Source organism: Mastigoproctus giganteus, chromosome 9 (genome assembly GCF_048544385.1).
Source record: "Mastigoproctus giganteus isolate SK-2022 chromosome 9, ASM4854438v1, whole genome shotgun sequence".
In the NCBI taxonomy this organism is placed as follows: Eukaryota; Metazoa; Arthropoda; class Arachnida; order Uropygi; family Thelyphonidae; genus Mastigoproctus; species Mastigoproctus giganteus.
In genome coordinates this window covers 54,231,428-54,250,234 of record NC_143583.1, presented here as the reverse complement: position 1 = coordinate 54,250,234, position 18,807 = coordinate 54,231,428, and the positions used below count along the sequence as shown (strand labels likewise).

The 18,807-nt window shown below is 37.4% G+C and overlaps 1 protein-coding gene across 1 annotated transcript in view; it reads right to left on the bottom strand.

The window, feature by feature from the left end:
* LOC150080246 (uncharacterized) overlaps window positions 1-18,170 on the bottom strand; it is a 39,320-nt gene extending 21,150 nt beyond the window's left edge. Inside the window, exon 1 of the mRNA XM_090381425.1 lies at window positions 17,428-18,170. Coding sequence (XP_090237551.1) covers window positions 17,428-17,467 — 40 coding nt within the window. The 5' untranslated portion in view covers window positions 17,468-18,170. The remainder of the gene's footprint in view (window positions 1-17,427) is intronic.
* Window positions 18,171-18,807: the final 637 nt, after the last annotated feature.

Here is an 18,807-nt window from a genome sequence, read left to right as displayed (position 1 = left end):
GGATGAGGCGAAGTGGCCACTGAGTATTAGACGAATGTCTACCGTTTATTTTGGGAAACTTGATGATATTTGGTGTTGAGGAGGCATATAACTTTCCTGTGATCGGTTTTGATGTCAGGATATTTTTTTATTTTTACTTTCGATCGACATTTGCAAGAAGCGTTGATTTTGAGATGGTAAGCGGAATCATACATCAAGATCCAACATTCCACAGAGTACACCTTTGCTTTTAGCTCTCTGGCGCCAACGACCAGATCTTTCTGTTGGAAAGTTCACACTAAACTTGGCATCCCTTTTGGTTTCAATATATAATGGTTTGCCTCCTTATTTTCCTGTAAAGTCAGAAGGTAATTGGATGCGAACACCAAAGACAGAGAGAAAGCACGTCGTGACGCAGTTGAGTGGTAATTCTGAAGTCTGATTTGTCATTGCTTGATTTCTTTCTATTTCTCAGGTCTGTCTGCGCGTGTAGCACAGTGGTCTCGTCACCGCCTCCCCACACCGGATGGAAAAGGCCCGTCGATGACGCGAAGAACTTTAATGGTTTTTTTTTTCACTTCGTGGCTGAGTTAGTCGGTCTCAGGCGTATATAGCAAGGTGTGGAGGGCGCCCACCGTCCAAAGAGTGGATTGTCAAGAGCAGTAAAAGATTAGTGGTGATAGGGTCAACAAGGCGAAGTACTTGAAATCGAAGGTGGGGAGGGGAACAGGGATTGTAGGAGTGGAGTCTTAGGGCCAGGGCACCCTAAGTGGGAGGAGAAGATCCCATTTGGAAAGTGCTTCTCTGTTTAGTGATCCCACAGCAACCAGACCAGCTGCAGCCAGTGTCAGCTAATCCCGCGCGATGTCTCAAAAGGGAGCATGTCCTCAGTAAGGCAGGTGGGAGTTTCCAGTTAGGATGCCTCTTCTGCAGTCTGTCTTTTATGTGGGGGGGGGGGCTGCCAGAACAACACACACTCTACATGCACTCACTGCAAATCTAGCATACACACACTTTACACAATGGACACTTTTTTGACATATTTAGGGGCAGACTGCAAGAATGGCACAACTCTCTCACAGATTCTCCGTCTTACATTGCAAGGGTAGAAATTTTATTATTATTATTTGAGTGATGGACACGAAACAGTCTGGGTTCACACCACGCTTTCACCCTACCATTGGTGCAAAAAGTGCAAATCGAGACTCGCCAGACCACACGAGCTTTTTCCACTGTTCCATTCCACAGTCCAGTCTCAGCGTTAGCGGCACCACTTCAGTCGAATATTTCGATTTTTTACAGAGAGAAGTGGCTTCCGTATAGAAAAAAAGGCTACCAAATCACAGATTCTTCAACTCCTGCCTTACAGTTTGATTGGAAATGGATCTTTCTTTGCTTAAACTGAATTTTTCAGTCTTTCAATGACTGAAAAATTGATTATAACACACAATTCGCTTTAAATTCCTGCAGTTTTGTTCTTGGAGTACTAACTTTCATTCCTTTTAGCGCTGCATTTGCCTTTTGTTTTCCACTCATTGTATATTTCTGAGATGGTTGCTATTGTCACACACCAGTGATTTCCTTTGTTTTCTCAATTGTGGTTTCGGTTAAACGAGCTCCACCAATTACACCTTTCTGAAAATCGGAAATATTTTCAGAAAGGTGTTATTCCTTATGACATACCTGTTTTCCCTATTCTCGGATCGACTCTGAAGCACAAGAAACCGTACAGTATTTATCTAATATCAAGGAACTTGTGATTTACCATACAGCAACTTACATTTGGACATCGTATATTTAACTGTCTGTTAACGCCAATCGCAAATGGTCCCTAATTTTGTGCCCAGTGAATGTATATGTTATGCAGATTTTTGTGTACCTACTTATTCTTCGCCTTAAGCATTTCAAAACTGAGGGGGGGGGGGAGGCGGTTGCTGTAAAGAGAAACTATTCTTTAATTTGAATGTAATTAAAGATCGACCTCTTTATGTATGATTTGTGCTAGTCCTATAAAACAACCTTTCTATTGGGGATATCGCTAAAGTTTGTTTCTGCTAATAGCCTAGGAAACAGTGACCAAGAAGTAGAAAAATTCTGTAGGCCTTGTGGGAACGTGCATTGGTTGTAGACCTGTTGCTTGTGCTCAATTCTCAGTCGGAGTGCCTGTCTTTCCCCCTTGTAAAATGTGCAGACCACGACATCATACCAGTTGTTGGCGCATTGTTTGATGGTAGATACGTAAGCGGAAATTTGCAGCTTAAAGATTGTCACATGTTCACCTACATTTTGACTTTTCTTTTGCTCACTCCACAAAACAGGTTTCTCTCTTCTTGTAAAAGGTGCGTTGACTGCATCGAAATGGGTCAGGGGACACAGAGAGAGAGAGAGAGAAAAAGTAACAGCATGGATGATCTTGGAACAGCCAGTCGACTGCCAAGAATGCAGTCTGACACAACCGGTTTGGCACAAAGAGTGATCAAACAGTTCCATTGAATCTAACTGATTGCCGGTGTCTAGTTTGGCATGTGTGGTTCAGTTACACGACCTCCGATTGATTTAGTAGAATCGAGAATAAACATTATGTTCAATTTTAAGACTACTATTTTTATAAAAAGAATACAAATTTTATTATTAATTTTTAATAATAAAATAATTGTGATTTGAATTCCTTATCTAATTCTGCTTTTATTTTCACTCACTTGTTAAACTATGCACTAGTAAAAATAGACAGCAAGTTGTAATTTCTTTTATATGATTTAACCTTCATATAGGAAGCCATATTATTCTAAGAAACTTAACTTGTTCTTTCTTTTAGTACTTTTTAAATTAATACTTCGATGTCCATGCAGCTATTGTCAAAGTATGTCAAGGCCATTGTATATTATTCAGGTTTTTGAAAGCATACGGTGCACCCTTCCCCTTCTTTTAACGTGGTCACCTTTGAATTATCGGAAAAAACTAATAACAGAATATAATAATATAATAAATAAATTTTTACAATAATGCATCTTTTATTTTACCATCTTTTTGTATACTCCAAACTCTAAAGTGGGAAATTATTTCTATGGTCCACATGTCAGTGTCATTATAATAAAAAAATTGTCACTATAAACTTAATGCTTCCATTTTTCAGGGAAAGATCTGTTTTTTAGAATTCAGGACGTCCATCAGTCTTATGAACTGCCTCACAAAACCTGAAAAGTGTTCGAATATTATTTATTCACTTTGAACACCCTCGTGGGTAGCAAGTGGATATAATCAACGTCGTCTCCACACTGGGTAGAAAAGACTAAGGTTAGGAATCCTGTCAAATGGCGCAGGGAATTTTTATGGGCATTTATTTGCTCCGTGGCTGAGTTAGTTGGTCTCAGATGAAGATAACAAAGTTTTTTTTTCCCCAGAAATTCGGGTTTTCATCCAGCAAAACAGGCAACCGAACACGCAAGCCATGGACATAATACAAATGGGTGAATGAAGTTTTTCTCAGCTACCCCTGATATAACAGTTTTTTTTATTCACTTCGAACCACAGCAAGGATTGGACCAAGTCAGAACAGTAATCTGTAAGATCATGAGTATTCTGATCGTGTGTAAATTTTTTAAAAAAAGATCTGTCCATCAATCAATTACCTAATGTTCATCTGCTCGTCCCACTTTTCCCATCATGCATTTGTATGGTTTCTATTAGGCATGTATCCATTGTTCATTCATGTAAATAATCCAGTGCACGATGGGAAGACACCTACGAACACGGAGACTACTGATTTTCAATGGATCTTGGCTCTTTGTTATATAAAGGTGTTCTACTGGTTATTTATTTAGGTGTTCCATTAAAATCCACCAAAAGGTGATAATCCCATTACGCACAATACGTGTGTGTGTGTGTTGTAGTAGGGTTTTTTAGGAGCATCAGCGACTAAGGCCGTATTACTCCGCGTATATTGTATGTAAACCGCGTGTGTTCTGAGGTCGATTTTCTGTTTGCTGGACAAAAAATCCGAGATTCCGGGTGAAAAAACCATGTTACCCTCGCCTGAGACCGACTAACTCAGCCGAGTTGTGAAAAAGGCCCATAAAAATTCCTCACGTCATCGACGGAACTCGAACTTAGGTCTTTTCCACCCATTGTGGGGGAGGACAGCGATTCTACCAATGCTGCCTACGAGGGCGTGTGTGTTAGACGACAAAACACCTAAGGTTAAGAGCATCAGTATGTTGTGGCTTTACTGGCACTTAGCAGAAGACAAGGCACCTGAGAGGTGACCTGATTGAGGTGTTTAAGGCTTTCAATGGCTCTTTGAATTTGAATTTTGACAAACTCGATGCTGATGGGATTCTCAGACTAAACTCACAAGGGATGTCGATAACGACTGATGAAGAATGGTTGCAGAATGGATGTGTGGAAGTTTGCCTTTAGCAACAGTGGTTGATTGTTGGAACAGACTTCCATTCGTTGTTGTAAACGTGAATAGTTTGAATAAATTCAAGGGAGAACTAGACAAATTATTGGAGGGTATGGACAGATGAAATGGGAAGTTTTTTTTTTCTTTGACTGATGCTGTATAAGTTTGATTTTTTGCGTCATTTTACACTACTAGTACTAAAGCTAACTGCGCGTAATTTGGAGCGGAAAAAAAAAAGCCCATAAAAGTTCCTTATGTCATTGACGGAATTCGAATCCAAGCTTTTTCCATCCAGTGTGGGGAGGAGGATCGTTCTACCACTGTGCTACGAGCGAAGACTACTTTCGAAAGCCTATAGAAGTATCTGCTCATAAAGTCAATTCTATTCCATATCCCACCAGATTTCTTGTGAGAAGAACTCTTTCTCTCCTCCTCTTTATTCGCCGTTGCAATCGAACCACTCCCATTGTCGCAGTCAGTTTCTTTTGCATACAGACGATATTCATTCCTTCCTATGATAATCGAAATGCTCAATTAATCTCTAAGGATATTGTTTTGGGACAGCTCCAAGTTCTTGTTGTTGAGATCCATTCATCTCAACAATATGAGTACCCCTTATCTCAATCTAACATCACTCAAGTAATCTTCAACACAAAGATACTGAGAATTGTATCACTGTAAGTAAAACCTTTTTCAACTATAATGAATCCAGGGAAAACCCGTACAGTTGCAAATGTGCAGAGGTCTCCTGTTCACAAAATGACTCGAGTGGTGAGATAAGCAACTAATGACTGTCAGCCTGATTTCTGTGCCTGGAAAGATTATGAAGTTCTTAGTTAATTCAATACAGGATCATTCCCTTATAATTCCACTCCTGGACAGGTGTGGAATTACAAAGGAATAACAGCAGAACAGACCATGACTGACTAATATAATATCTTCTATGAGGTTATCAGTAAAGAACTGGATGGAAGGAATTATCATTTGCTTAGATTAAGGTTAAGCCTTTGATACTATTCTACATGAAGGATTGTTGTATAAATTGGAGCAATTGAGGCATCGAGGGTATGGATATACAACTATGAATAAATGAATGGAGAGGAGTAGTTATAAATGAATTAATTTTAGAACAAAATAGAATGCACCGCTTACCTTACCTAACTTTACCTTACATTAACTTGTAATGGAAATATGTTATCCGATGTTTAAACATTACTTAATAAGGAAAACTTTTAAGATCAATCATAGCCATCCCTGTTCCCTCCTCGACCCCAGAAATCTATTTAAATAAATTAAAGTATATTTCGCCTATTACTCTAGAACGAAAAGTTGGATAGAGCCAAATATTTTTAGCTATGCTCTTCTGTTGGTCCTGGGAAATTTTTCAGGTCCACTTACGACTTCACAGCCCCCTGAAAAAATCAGCATAAATGAAAGTATGTTTTCGTATTAATCAATAAGAAAAATACGGATTGCTACCTAATTTTCAACATATATTCTGTTGTCCACTGGGAATGGTTCTAAGTTCAATTCCTATTTCATAGCATTCCCTCCCCACTTTCCCATACAGAAATATCACTATAAATATGGAACAGGAGCTCTGATCCACTTCAAAATTTCAACGCTTACTTAGAATAATTTAGGAATCGTTGTTACAAATTTTCATGTCGATGGGTTGACTAATTTTGTTATAAACCGTGAGGTAATATAATTTATTAACTCGTAATTCATCGCGCACATTAACTAACTTGTTAATAGTGTTTATTAATGATATTGATGTAGTAATTTGAAAAATTACTACCTCAAATTTTAAATTTACAACAAATAATTATTTGCACGGAGTGAGAAGTGGCAGCTGCGGTTTAAAACTGGAAATTTTTGTTTTGGATCTGGGTAACAGTAATTGTGACAGAGACTGGTTGATGAAGAAAAGTTGCTATTTTTTCGAGAAAATCATCAAAAAAAAAAATTGCAGTCATGATGTTTCTGGAAATCCATACAATCCATTAAAAACAAATAAAGAAAATATTAAAATCAGGAATTAGAAAAGGGTTAATGCTCTACTGGAAAACAGTCAGATTGGTAGGAATATAGATACAGTATTTTCCTTCATAGAATAACGATACTGGCAACCATACGAACTGCACGAAGCAATAGCAGTAACTAGACACGCAACGTGTCGGAATTTATGAACAAATTGGGAGCACTTCCAATGCACATGCGTGAACCGTGATAAGGCAAAAAAGCGATAATAAAAACCCACGCGCTGATTACAATAAACATTGTTTTTTTTCTATGTATTAATATACACTGCCCTACCATTAATATCCGGACACCTGTCTTTAGACAAAATAAGAGCTTTTATTGTATCATTTAATATATTGTGCTGAAACCTTTTGCTTTCATGACGGCTTTCAATCTTCGCGGCATACTCTCAACCAGCTTTCTATGAAGTCAGGTGATATGTTTCTCCACTCGGCCTTTAACGCAGCCACCAGTTCGGCCTTGTTCTTTGGGCGATCACAACGCGCACGTACCCAACGATCCAATATATCCCAAAGATGCTCGTAGGGTTCAGATTAGTACTCTGGGCTGGCCAATCCAACTTTTCCATACCCTTTTGGATACACCCTGTTACGACCAGAGCAGTATGGCTTGGCACGTTGTCTTGCTGATACAAGTATGGGCATTCCCCGAAGTGTGGCCATAATGTTCGAAGTGCACAGTTCAGGCTGTGCTGGTATTGCATAGCATTCATGGTTTTGTCGATAACGACTAATGGGCCCAAGCCAAACCAAGAAAGGAGCCCCATACCATAACACCGCCTCCATCAAACTTCATTGTTGGGAGGATATAATCAGGAAGGAACTGTTCCCCTGCCATTCGCCACACCCAGGAACGGCCATCAGACTGGTAGAGTGCGAACTTCGACTCGTCTGTCCATAGGACTGTTATCCATTGATCTACAGTCCAGGATGCGAGCTCCTTACACCATGTTAATCGGCGTCTAGCATTTGTTGAAGTGATCAATTTTGTTGAACTGTTGAGGTAATTCTGTTGAACGTGTCATCTTGCATGCCCACCTTTGCAATTGTCTGTTCGAAGCCCAGTGTGCATATTTATAGCAGGTTCTGTGATGTGTTGCATGCATAGGACCTCTTTCCCCATCCACTGGATATTAATGGTAAGGCAGTGCATGTCTGATCGGGTCTTTGTAAAAGTGATAACATTATCTGTGATTACAATAAGCGGTGTGCCCTGTGCTTCTAAAATGTAAATAAAGTCAGGAAAGGTACATCGATTATTCCAGTTTCTTTTTCTTTTGGTTTCGTTTGATATTACATAAGCACTTTTATTTTCATTTCGACAACACTAATGCCAAAAGAACATTCTTCTGAGAGAATTGGACAGCCGAAGGTTTTATCGTGACGTTGGATAACCAACCAACGTTTTCCCTTCACCTCGCAGACACGAATAGAATACCATTGGAACACCATGACGTATCAGACAAGAGCTTATAGGGATGTGACTTTCCGACCTTGAAGCACACTAGGTAGTGAGATGCGTGTCCTCAGTGTATGCACTTCCAGTCTGGGCTTCCCCCATCGCTTACCTCACGGGGATTTTTATCTTTCGAATTCTGCATTATGAGGTGGCTGAATTGTTACCGTGAAAGTTCTTTCACCACCTCTATGCCAACCTTGAGAGGAACTCCTAGCAACTACCAAATTTAAAATTTCTATCTTTGCAAAGCTCGTAACAAAGACAATGGAAGTTCCCAGATTGTTCTCCTTTACCAGACCATGAACTGATCCCGGTAGCCAAGCCAGTTTGAAATAACTTGTTAAGAAGAGTCTCAAATGTTCCCTTCAAACACTATTTGTAAATCAGCCAGATGGAATATTGTGCAGAGTGCTGGACAAAAGAAGGAAATGCCCTCTCTGTGAATCACCTAGGCCTACAAAGCATCACTTAAATGGTTATAACATAGTTATAAGAAAAGAAGGGACTCCCAAAAACTAACCATGCACTAGGGTCCCAGTATGCCACTGTACAGCACCGAGTGTACCCAATGTACACCCAGGACTGTACATGTTCTCTCTAGCCTCACTAGTTTGACATTGGACATGAAATTAATACAACTTATCTAATTAAATAATGTAATTATGTATCCACATCTCATGTAATTCCCTGGCATTGTAAGCCGTTTTGTTGGGTACGGTTCATACCCTAACTTATCTAAATAAATAAAATAAAATAAAAAATAACCAATAAGGTATTAATAAGTAGGATTTACTATCTGAAAATTTTAGTGTCCCACTTGAGCTGAGTTAATAAGTAAATCTCTGATATGTTGTTTTTCCTGTTGCACCAACTCTTAATAGAATATTTTCGGTTTCACCAATTCAAATATTACTGCATATGTTAATTCTTAAATTCTCATTGTAGGGAATTGAAGTCATCAATAAGTTTAACATGTAAGGTTGTCAATGTCAAAACAGCGTTTTGGTGTTGTGGAATGAAGTTAAAGTGCGAGTTGAATTTGACACGAGTTCGAACTGGTTTGGAAGAAAGAGGTGGAACTAGAGATGATAACAGTGACCGTGAAAAGATTTGAAAAGGCAAATTCAGAAGAATAGTGCTCAGAGAAAAGACATGCTCATAAACTTAGTGTCTGTGTGATAAGGAGTGGAGTGAGCTTGTGCTTGTACAAAGAGAGGAATAAGTAACTTTTGCATAGAACTTAGGAGAATTCAGAGAGATGTTTTTGGTAGGCTGCCTTAATTATTAGGAAAAACATTACATCTTGGAGAAGAACTTTTATAAAGTTAATAGTTTCTCAGGAAAATTACTCCGGTCTCTAAAGAGAAAGCTTAGAATTTTTTTGGATATAGAGGAAGCGATAATCTTGATGTGATTGTTCATAGAAAGGTTAGAGGATATTTTGAAAGATAAGGTGTGATATTTTCCTTTTAAATCTAGGTTTATCAAGTTTATCTCCAAATAATCCTTCTGTGGGTCGTAGATCATGTTTGAATCTTTCCAGACATGATCTAAGACCGACAGACATGTCTGAATCTTTCTACACACTAAAAGTCTAGACATTTGTCCCACCCCATAGACGCCTTCCCTCAACTGTATGTATGGATTTGGTTAACGAAGGAAGGTTCGGGAACTTCTTTATTTCAACCCTTATTTTTTTTGCTTTCATATCTTTTTTCCAAAGAAATTTTGGATATTTCCGCTTATCTTTAAAGACATTTAAGGCTGGACTTGTAATTCTGATCTCAGATACCTGTTTCAGACCGGTCTCCGCCCACTACAACGTCGTTATGTTCAGGGTGGAGAAAAATTCTCTAAAACAGCCTTCAAAGAGAATTCAGCTGCTGTGTGTTGGAACGAACTTTGAAGGTTAAGTCCTCCTACAAAGAAAAAGAAAAAAAAAACGTAACAAAAAGCTCTTTCCACTCAATTACAAAAAGAACCAACAATAGTAAGCATGGAGCAACTTGTCCTGCTATCATTAACATGATAGTGCCTTTCTTCATCAGATAACACACCAAGCAAAGATTGGTGGTTTTTGCTACGTCCCCTTTTAAGCAACAGTCCTTTATCTAAACATACCGAATGAGTTACACAATGATTCATGGTGAACGGTGACTGTCAGAAGACTGAAAACAAACATGAAAGGAAAATATCTAGCGTAAAGAATCTTAAGAATAATGAGGTATTGAGGCAACAATAAGTATTGTCCCATAGAAGTTGGGGGGTTGTGTCCTTCGCCATTGTGACAAGCTTGGTTACACATTATTGCTGAAGAGAAAATTAGTATATTGCTGTAGATATATAAACTAAAAGATGCTGTCTCAGGTATGTAAAATTATATGATGTGGTGTTTCCCTTTTGAAAATTTTAAAGTTGTTAACTGAGAAATATTTATTTTAGTGTCACTAACCTTTGTATATGCGGTTGTTGTACAGCATCTAAGGCAAGAATTGCGTCCTCTTATGCTATTTGCATCTCATACAAGACAGTCTGAAGCCCTACATAAGTCTATCGGGCACGCCCAATTTATCACCTGTCACCCCTCCCTTAACTACAATTACTGGTCGCACCTTTCGAAACCACCTATTTATCAAAGTTACAGCCACACCATCTTCTACATGTCAATATTTTTTCCTGTTGTGGCATTTTTCTGGATTTATCTTCTGCGTTAAGACCGGTTCAAAGACGTCTTCGATTATGTAATTATGCTATTGACCCCTTCTCATGGTCATCTGACAGAATATGTAATCTATATTTTTGCAAGCTGGCATGTTCATGGACGTCCAAAACAAATCCAGTGAGATTCTTATATTTTCGAAGTGTATTCACCTCCTATTTCGCCCCGATGGGTAGCAAATTTGGTAGACTCGCTGTCCTTCCCACACCAGGTGGAAAAGTCCTGAGTTCGAGTCCCGTCGATGACGTGAGGAATTTTTATGGGCCTTTTTCGAAAAGTGGCTGAGTGGGTGGCATGATTTTGTCTCCCGGAAACTCAGGTTTTTCATCCAGCAAACAGAAAATCGACCACAGAACACGAATTTACAGACAGTATACACGGAGTAATATGGCCTTAGTCACTGATGCTCCTAAAACCCAATAACAACTACAGCCTCCTATTGCTATGGTTTTTTGGTGCATTACGCGCCTATTGTCTTTATCCTATGTGTCAGTCCGTCCACATGTAACAACTCGACTCCCAGTGGACAAATTTTCATGAAATTTTATATTTGGCCCTTTTAAAAATATTGGTAAATGCATTCAAAATTTAATCAAAATCCGACCAATAGAAATCCGACAATTGCTATTTCTTTGTCCGCGTTTAATTACTCGACTCATAGTGGATGTATTTTCATCAAGATTTTATATTTCGCTGTTTGATTTGTTGAATCAGCAGAACTTTCATTAAAATCCTGCTAGAAATCAGGCACTTATTATTTATTTCTATAGCGTATATTGTAGCTGAGGAACCGGATATTATGTCTGTTGCCATACGCTGTTTGAATGGACAACATGGTGGATGCCCAAAAACGAAATTTTTTTGATTCGCATATAAAAGTTGTTGCCTTTTTCCTCTTTTTTTGTTATAAATCACGAATATTATTATTTGCTAACGCGCCTAAAATGAACACACTGTGTAGATCAACTGACTTGCTTTATTATTATTTTAATTCTCTTGAATATTTTACAGATCTGGCCACAGGTTCAAGCAATCCACAATGCTCCTCCGAAGCCTCATTTCGCTGGAAACTCAGTTGGATGTGGCTCTCTTCTAATAAATCAATTCAAATCTAGATAGGTTTTATGAAACATATGATGGATACAAATGTGACATTATTTTTTACGGGAATATGTATGAAAGTACTTTGTGGCTTTCTGTAGATAAGAAAGAATCCAATGGATTCTTTATCTACATCTTGGATTCTTTCTTGTCCAGTTCATGACTTCAAATGGAAGAATAATTTCGACTTTCTTTCCTACAAGGGCTGCTTGGTTCCGACCATGAATGTCTAGTAGGAATTTACCTCAATATTCTCATCTTTTAATCTCCCTATTGCGTCCTACACCTTGTAAATACTAGGCACGTAACACATTTTGCTATCTCTCTCTCTCTCTCTCTCTCCTAACTTATAGCTGTGGTAAGCAATATGAGACTAACGTGATTCTAACTGAAATAGCGAAATTTCCTGAAAGTCGGTTAAAAGCTTTCAATGTTCATGGATAAAAACAAACCTGCGATGTCTCAAACAATGTTAACACTGATCAGCAGATAATTAGTTTCTTCCTTATTCTGACACATCGGAACTTGAACTTCCTTGTTCAATTTAAGACTTAGTGCCTTCCATTTGAATTATTGAAAATATTTTTTCCTTGATATTACTGGATGAAACACTGTACCATCTAGAGTAGGGAAACTGGACATAAAAATAAAAAAGTCTTTTCAAACGAAGCGTTGAACTTTTCGAAGTAAGGGACGCGCTGATACGTAATTTTTAATTTTACACTTATTGGACACGAAACAGTAAAAATATTTGTAGAGACAGAGTTAAAATAAGATATGAAAAAAAAAAATATATATATATATATGGTCTTCCGTGTATCCTATAACTTTTGGTGGTAAAATGTATAAAGATTCATTTTTCCCTCGGCAGAAAATGAGCTGATTATTTTGTCACAAATTAATTACTAATTAAATTAACTAACCACGAAATAATCGTTGTCAATTCACTTTAAATACCCATAACGTAATATTCACTGAACGTTTTGCAACACTTTTCTCCTGGATTTTTAATAAAATTTGGGAAAAAAAGACTAGAAATGCTGCTGTTCCAAATTTATAGCAATGTTTCTCGACGGTACATCTACTGAATCGGTTAGACCTAAAACCTTTCCACGAACTATCAAGATATAAACAGAAAATGTGGTGTAGATCTAAATTTTCCACATCGAATAACATCCAAATGTCCGAAACATACTTGCATTTATATTTATAAATACCTTGACATTAAAGAAAGAAAAAATATATATATATATATCGAATTTATAATGGCTTGATTTTAATTAAACTTGGAACGTCTCGATAAATTTTTCTAAAAGAATTCAAACATAAAATTTCATAAAAATCCGTCCACCAGGAGTCGACTTGTTACATGCGGACGGACAGATGGACATAGCATATATTAGGCATTTTCGAAACTGGTAAAAAACGAATTCTACAGTTCACCGTCATATGGCTAAATTAGCATAAATTACAGCAATATTCACTTCAGTTAAACTCATAATCGAATTAATTTCAATTAATAACTCATTATCTTTTCAACAGCCAAAATGGTATAATTTCTCAGATAATTAGTATCATTACAACTATTATACGCCTACTGATAATTAGCAATTAGTAATTAAATTAATATAAAAAATATAACTGAAGATCTTTCGGAGTCATCCACTGTGTCTATCTACATATTTCTCAGACAGTGCACAAACTCTACCTGCGGTCATTGTTTTCTACCTGTTCTTTCAACTTTCCCTTACTTGTTCATCCGGTTTTACTGGGCGACAAGCTACATTCTTGCTGTCTTGTATGTTAAATAATACCTGGTTATGCGACTTTTTTAATTACTCTTGAAAACTCCTTTAGGTTTTCAGAACAAGTTGCTTGCAATGTTCTTTGAATATTGTCCGAACTCGAGTTAAAATTTTCTCTTAACATTTTCATTATTTATTATGTCGATTGTTCGTATCCGGTATAATTATGCTAATAATGAATGTAATAAAGATATAAATCGAATTTAGGTCTAATTTATACATAAAAACTTTGAATTAGTTTTAACGCCAGGTGGGGAAAGTATAGAGGTATCAAAATATAAGAGAAGTTTTGAGATCTTTCCAAGATCTTCAACAACTTTACTAGATAGCATATTGAGGAAGATAACTTGTATTTAGGATATTGAATTTCATTTATCATTTTTATTAGAGAAGATCATTAGATCGAAGTTACTTTTTTTTAAATTAACTTATAAAAGATTAATGACAACGATACTCGTATTTGCAGAAACTTTTGTTACTGTACGGACGACTTATTTAGATTGTGTGTTAAGGTCGGTTTGTTTTTTTATTGTCAAAATATGAGGAGACTTATGAGAAAGGCGATGTCATTGATCTCCTATTTGTTTGAACAATCTGATTTCTTGTTTGACCAATCTGATTGGATACTATGATGCAGTAACAAAAGAACTGGAGGCAAAAAATAATTTTGATATCACATACTTGGATTTCAGGAAGGCGTTTAACGCTCTTGCACAAAAAGACTGCCTGTATGTACAAACTGGAGCATTGTGACATTAAGGGCAAGTTGCTGCTATGGCTGAAGGGATGGTTGAGTGGGAGAAGACAGAAGGTGGTTATCAATGGGCACTGCTCTTGGTGGACTAATGATATTAGGAGTCCCCCAGGGTTCTATGCTGTACCCATTGTTGTTTTCAGTATTTATTAATGATATTGATGAAGGTATGTCAAGCTCAATGTCTACGTTCGTAGATGATATAAAAGTTGGGAGAGTGGTTAATGCCAGTAATTAGGGTGAGCTACTGCACCAAGACCCAGGAAAGTTAGGTCGATGGGCTGAGAAATGACAGTTGAAGTTTAACACTGACAAATGTGAGGTATTTCTAGGAACTGTAAAATGAAAAAGACCTGGGGTAATTGTGATATCAGATATGAAACTCTCTGAACAGTGCAAATGATGTACAAAAACTTTGCTAGCAGGGATAAGGAGTTGATTATCCTCTTGTACAAGGCCATGGTTAGGCCGCATCTTGAGTACTGTATACAGGTCTGGAAGCCTTATTTTAGGAAGGATGTAGATCTGAGGGATGGGTGCAGAGAAGGGCAACCAGATTGGTGATGGGAATAAAATGGGTCTCTTACTAAGAAAGGCTTCAGTTCAGCAAATTGCAGCGTCTGGAAACGAGGCACACGTGGGAAGATCTGATTGAGGTGTTTAAGCCTTAAGCGCCTCGAGTAAGATAAATGTTGATGTTATTCTTCCTCTTGCGGCGACTACACACATGAGGGGGCATAAATTGAAGTCGAGGAAGGATGGTTGCAGGATACATGTGCGAAAGCCTGTCTTCAGTCAACGGGTGGTTGACTGTTGGAACAAACTTCCATCTGTTGTTGTAGTACAAGCGGGTGGTTTGAGTAAACTGGAAAAATTCTTAGAAAGTATGGATAGGTGAAGTGTGTAGTTTTTTTTGGCTGATTCTTTATAAGCTTACTTTTTTATTCATTTGCTACTACTAATATTAATGCTAATGTCATTGAAAAGCGGAAAATAAGTCGATTAAAGTGAAAAGGCTGATAATCCTTTAAGAAATTATAGCAAATGATACACAAGTAAAAAGATATGAGGGACAGTGTTGTGGGAATTCGGATCGGATGGTTTATGTATTTCCGCGTATTACTTGAAACAGTTAAGTTAGGATATTTTTCGAAAATATCCTTCAAAATGCTTTGAACGGCTCCTGTATAACAATTTTACAATTTTAATATCTTCTTATCCTACAGTTTGGCGAGCGGGTATAAATTTCAAAATGGTAAGATCAGCAACAGTCAGCTAACTATAAAAATTGTACTGCAAGCACCAGAGATTTCTTAAAACAAAACGAATCAAAATTTTTATAGTTAGCTGACTGTTGCTGATCTTACCATTTTGAAATTTATACCCGCTCGCCAAACTGTAGGATAAGAAGATATTAAAATTTAAAAATTTTTGGTTCTGAAATACGTGAATAGTAATATAACCAAAATAATCACACGATTTAGATTCTAGTTGATTTCGATATCATGAAATTTTGGTACTTAGAATTGAGTTAGTCCGTGTTGATGCATCACTAATTAGTGATCAATTGTCTTCTTATCAGATTTCTTTTCATGCTCGTACTTTTCAAACGTAGAATTAATTAGAGTCTAAACAAAATACGTCATAACAACGAATGTAATCGAATTCAAACTGATGACCCAGTTTGAATCGAGCACAAAGAAACTCAAACCACGATGCTTTTTTTTAAAAAATTCGTCCAATAAATTTTGTGATCCTACAACCTATCAAGTCTGTTTAGTGTTGTGAAAATCCCACCGTTCCTAACTGGAAATATTGCCTGACTGAAAGAGCGGAGAAGATCGTTAAAACAGTTCCTCCAGTTTAATATGGGATAGAAAAAAATCTGCAGTTACATTGGAGTACATTAATAGATAAAGGTTTACTAAGGTCACTAGGACAAACCCACGTGCTTCTAATAATTTAAGGCATATGCGACTTTCATGAAGAAATAGGGCGTAGCTTCTTTCAAGATAACAACAGAGGACCGGATTCTGTGAAAAATTATAAATAAGGCAATTAAAGGTTTCTAAACTGGAAAAAAGGAACGAACTTCATATGAAGTTTGAGATTCAGCATAAGGATAATGAAGGTCTGGGATTATCTGTAAAAATCCGGTGAGCCATTGTAGATTCTGAGCTGTAACCTATTATTTTCATTAAAACAAAAAGTTGGGGCTTAGTTTTGGAGCATCACAGAAGGTGAATCTTCATACTTTTGGTGAAATGTTTCATTGATACAGAAGAATATCCGCACCTCGAAGAGGAAATGTTCTAAATCCTGCTACAAACATTTGGTAAAATGTTTCATTGGTACAGAAGAATATCGGCACCTGGAAGAGGAAATCTTCTAAATGGCCTTTCAAGGACTTTTAGATTTGACAGACCTTGAGATAACACTGAAGTGACTGGGTACTTTATGACCGTATTAGGTTAGATCTTGTGATCAGTGACTTAGATCCAGTCGTTAATTTTGCATTTAAAAAAAAAAAAGAAGAAAAAGAAATACACTACAGCGCCATCTTGTACGTGTACTATTTACAGAATCGGTAAAGCGAACTGCTGATGACTGGCGTCGATGTTGTAGTAATATTAAAATCCAATCTTTTAAAGCCATTATTTTTGAAATGTTTATTAAATATTTACACACATCACTAACCAAGCAAAAATAGTCATCTGTTTGATAGGGAACATATGAAGCCAGAGTACACGTAATCACGGCTTAGACATGGAGATAAAAAATGACAGGAAGAGTACAACAAATTAAAAACTCGAAAATAAATGAAAATTCCAAATAAGTAACAATAATCTTTTAATGAGTTGGTCATTAAAATATTCAGAAAATCACACGCTTTCAAATCACACAATATCATCCTTAATAAAATATTAAGGATGATATTGTACGTTTTACGTTCTCTCTGTTTCTATATTCTCGTTGCTTTTCCATATTCTATTGAATCTTTTCTATCTTAGATTGAGACTGTAAATTTCAAAAATTTAAATTTGACAATTAGAAATTGCAATTAATCCTAATCGTATACTTTTTGCGAAATGGTAGTCATTATTTAAAAAATAAGCAAAGAAACAAACTCAAAACATAATTAAATCTATAAAATAGTACTTACTCAACCATAGGGACACTAGGAAGATTCCACACTTGTTCATGATGAGTTCTCCAAATAGGAAAAGGACAAGAGAAAGCACTCAATCCACTTGTATTGCAAAATGACCTATACAGACCCAAGACGGGTTTTCTTTGGGCCGAAAACAAGGAACTGACGTTAGCACCTGATCAGTTTCGCTTTGTTGACCTAGATAACGTTCGTATATATGCAGGAAATAAGGGGGGATACGACTTACAATATGCACTAGGGAGACGCTGGGCCTCAGGTCACCCACGGGGGTGACACGGAGGTACAATAACGAGACGGAACTGGTTTTCTCGACTGTTGAACTCAGCGCCCAACAAGTCTCGGTCTCACCAGCAGACTACACACTTTCTGTTTCGAAGACTTCTGGCCCCGATGGATGTCTCCAGCTTGAAGAAAACCCTTGAGAAGGTGGATAAAAAACGCTAGAAAAAACAAGACAAAACAAAAACAAATGGATCCCCTTTTTGGCAGAGGTCAGGGGGCGTACAACTCTACGGAACAGAACTCAATAGTAACAGCTGTTGAGTTAGAAGCAGGCAATAATCCGTGATTGGCCTTCTTCCTTGAAGAAATGGAACTCGCCCGGTTGGCGACTGAGCTGAAGTCTCGCTACTCAAATGGAGACAGGATTGTAGAGCTCGAGGGTTTATAAACAACTTACAGAATCCAGTTATTTGACCGGAGGGAAGGTAAGGTAAGGTGCCTTGTCGCACATTCGCGTGCCTCTACCTGCTTCCAGGTAAAATGGGTCAGCTGGCTTGCTCGACTGCCGCCAGCTTGCGACCAACCAGAGAAGAGCTTTGATAGCTGCTTGGACCCAGCGATGACGTTCCTTCACGACATTAAACCAGTCACGCGCGGTAGGAGAACCTTGGTTAATGAGACCATCACCAGAAATACTGGCCTTGTAACACACTGACTGATTTGTGTGGTTCCTGGTGGCGGTCTTGGGAACTACAATATTTGATTACGTTAAAACATTCTTAAGATGGCAATGCTTGACTGAATGTACACTGTGCAGCAGAATATTAGTTGGATAACTGAATGATATACTTCGCAGGGAGACTCTGGTATCGGATTTCATCTGCAGGGTCGCTGATCAATGTATTTTTCTGTGTCATTCTTTTGTATCTTTCAATAGCTTTACACTTTTCGCACATGCAAACAGTCATAATCTGTATTAAAACAAGGACATTAGATGAGGGGATTTGGATACCTTGAAACATTACACTCCTGAATAATTGGTCCGATTTCAAAGAAGTCTACTTTAATGGAATATAATTATTTTCACCATAATCATATATCAAATAAACCAAAAAATTATCATTATTAATTTACAACTATAATTATCAT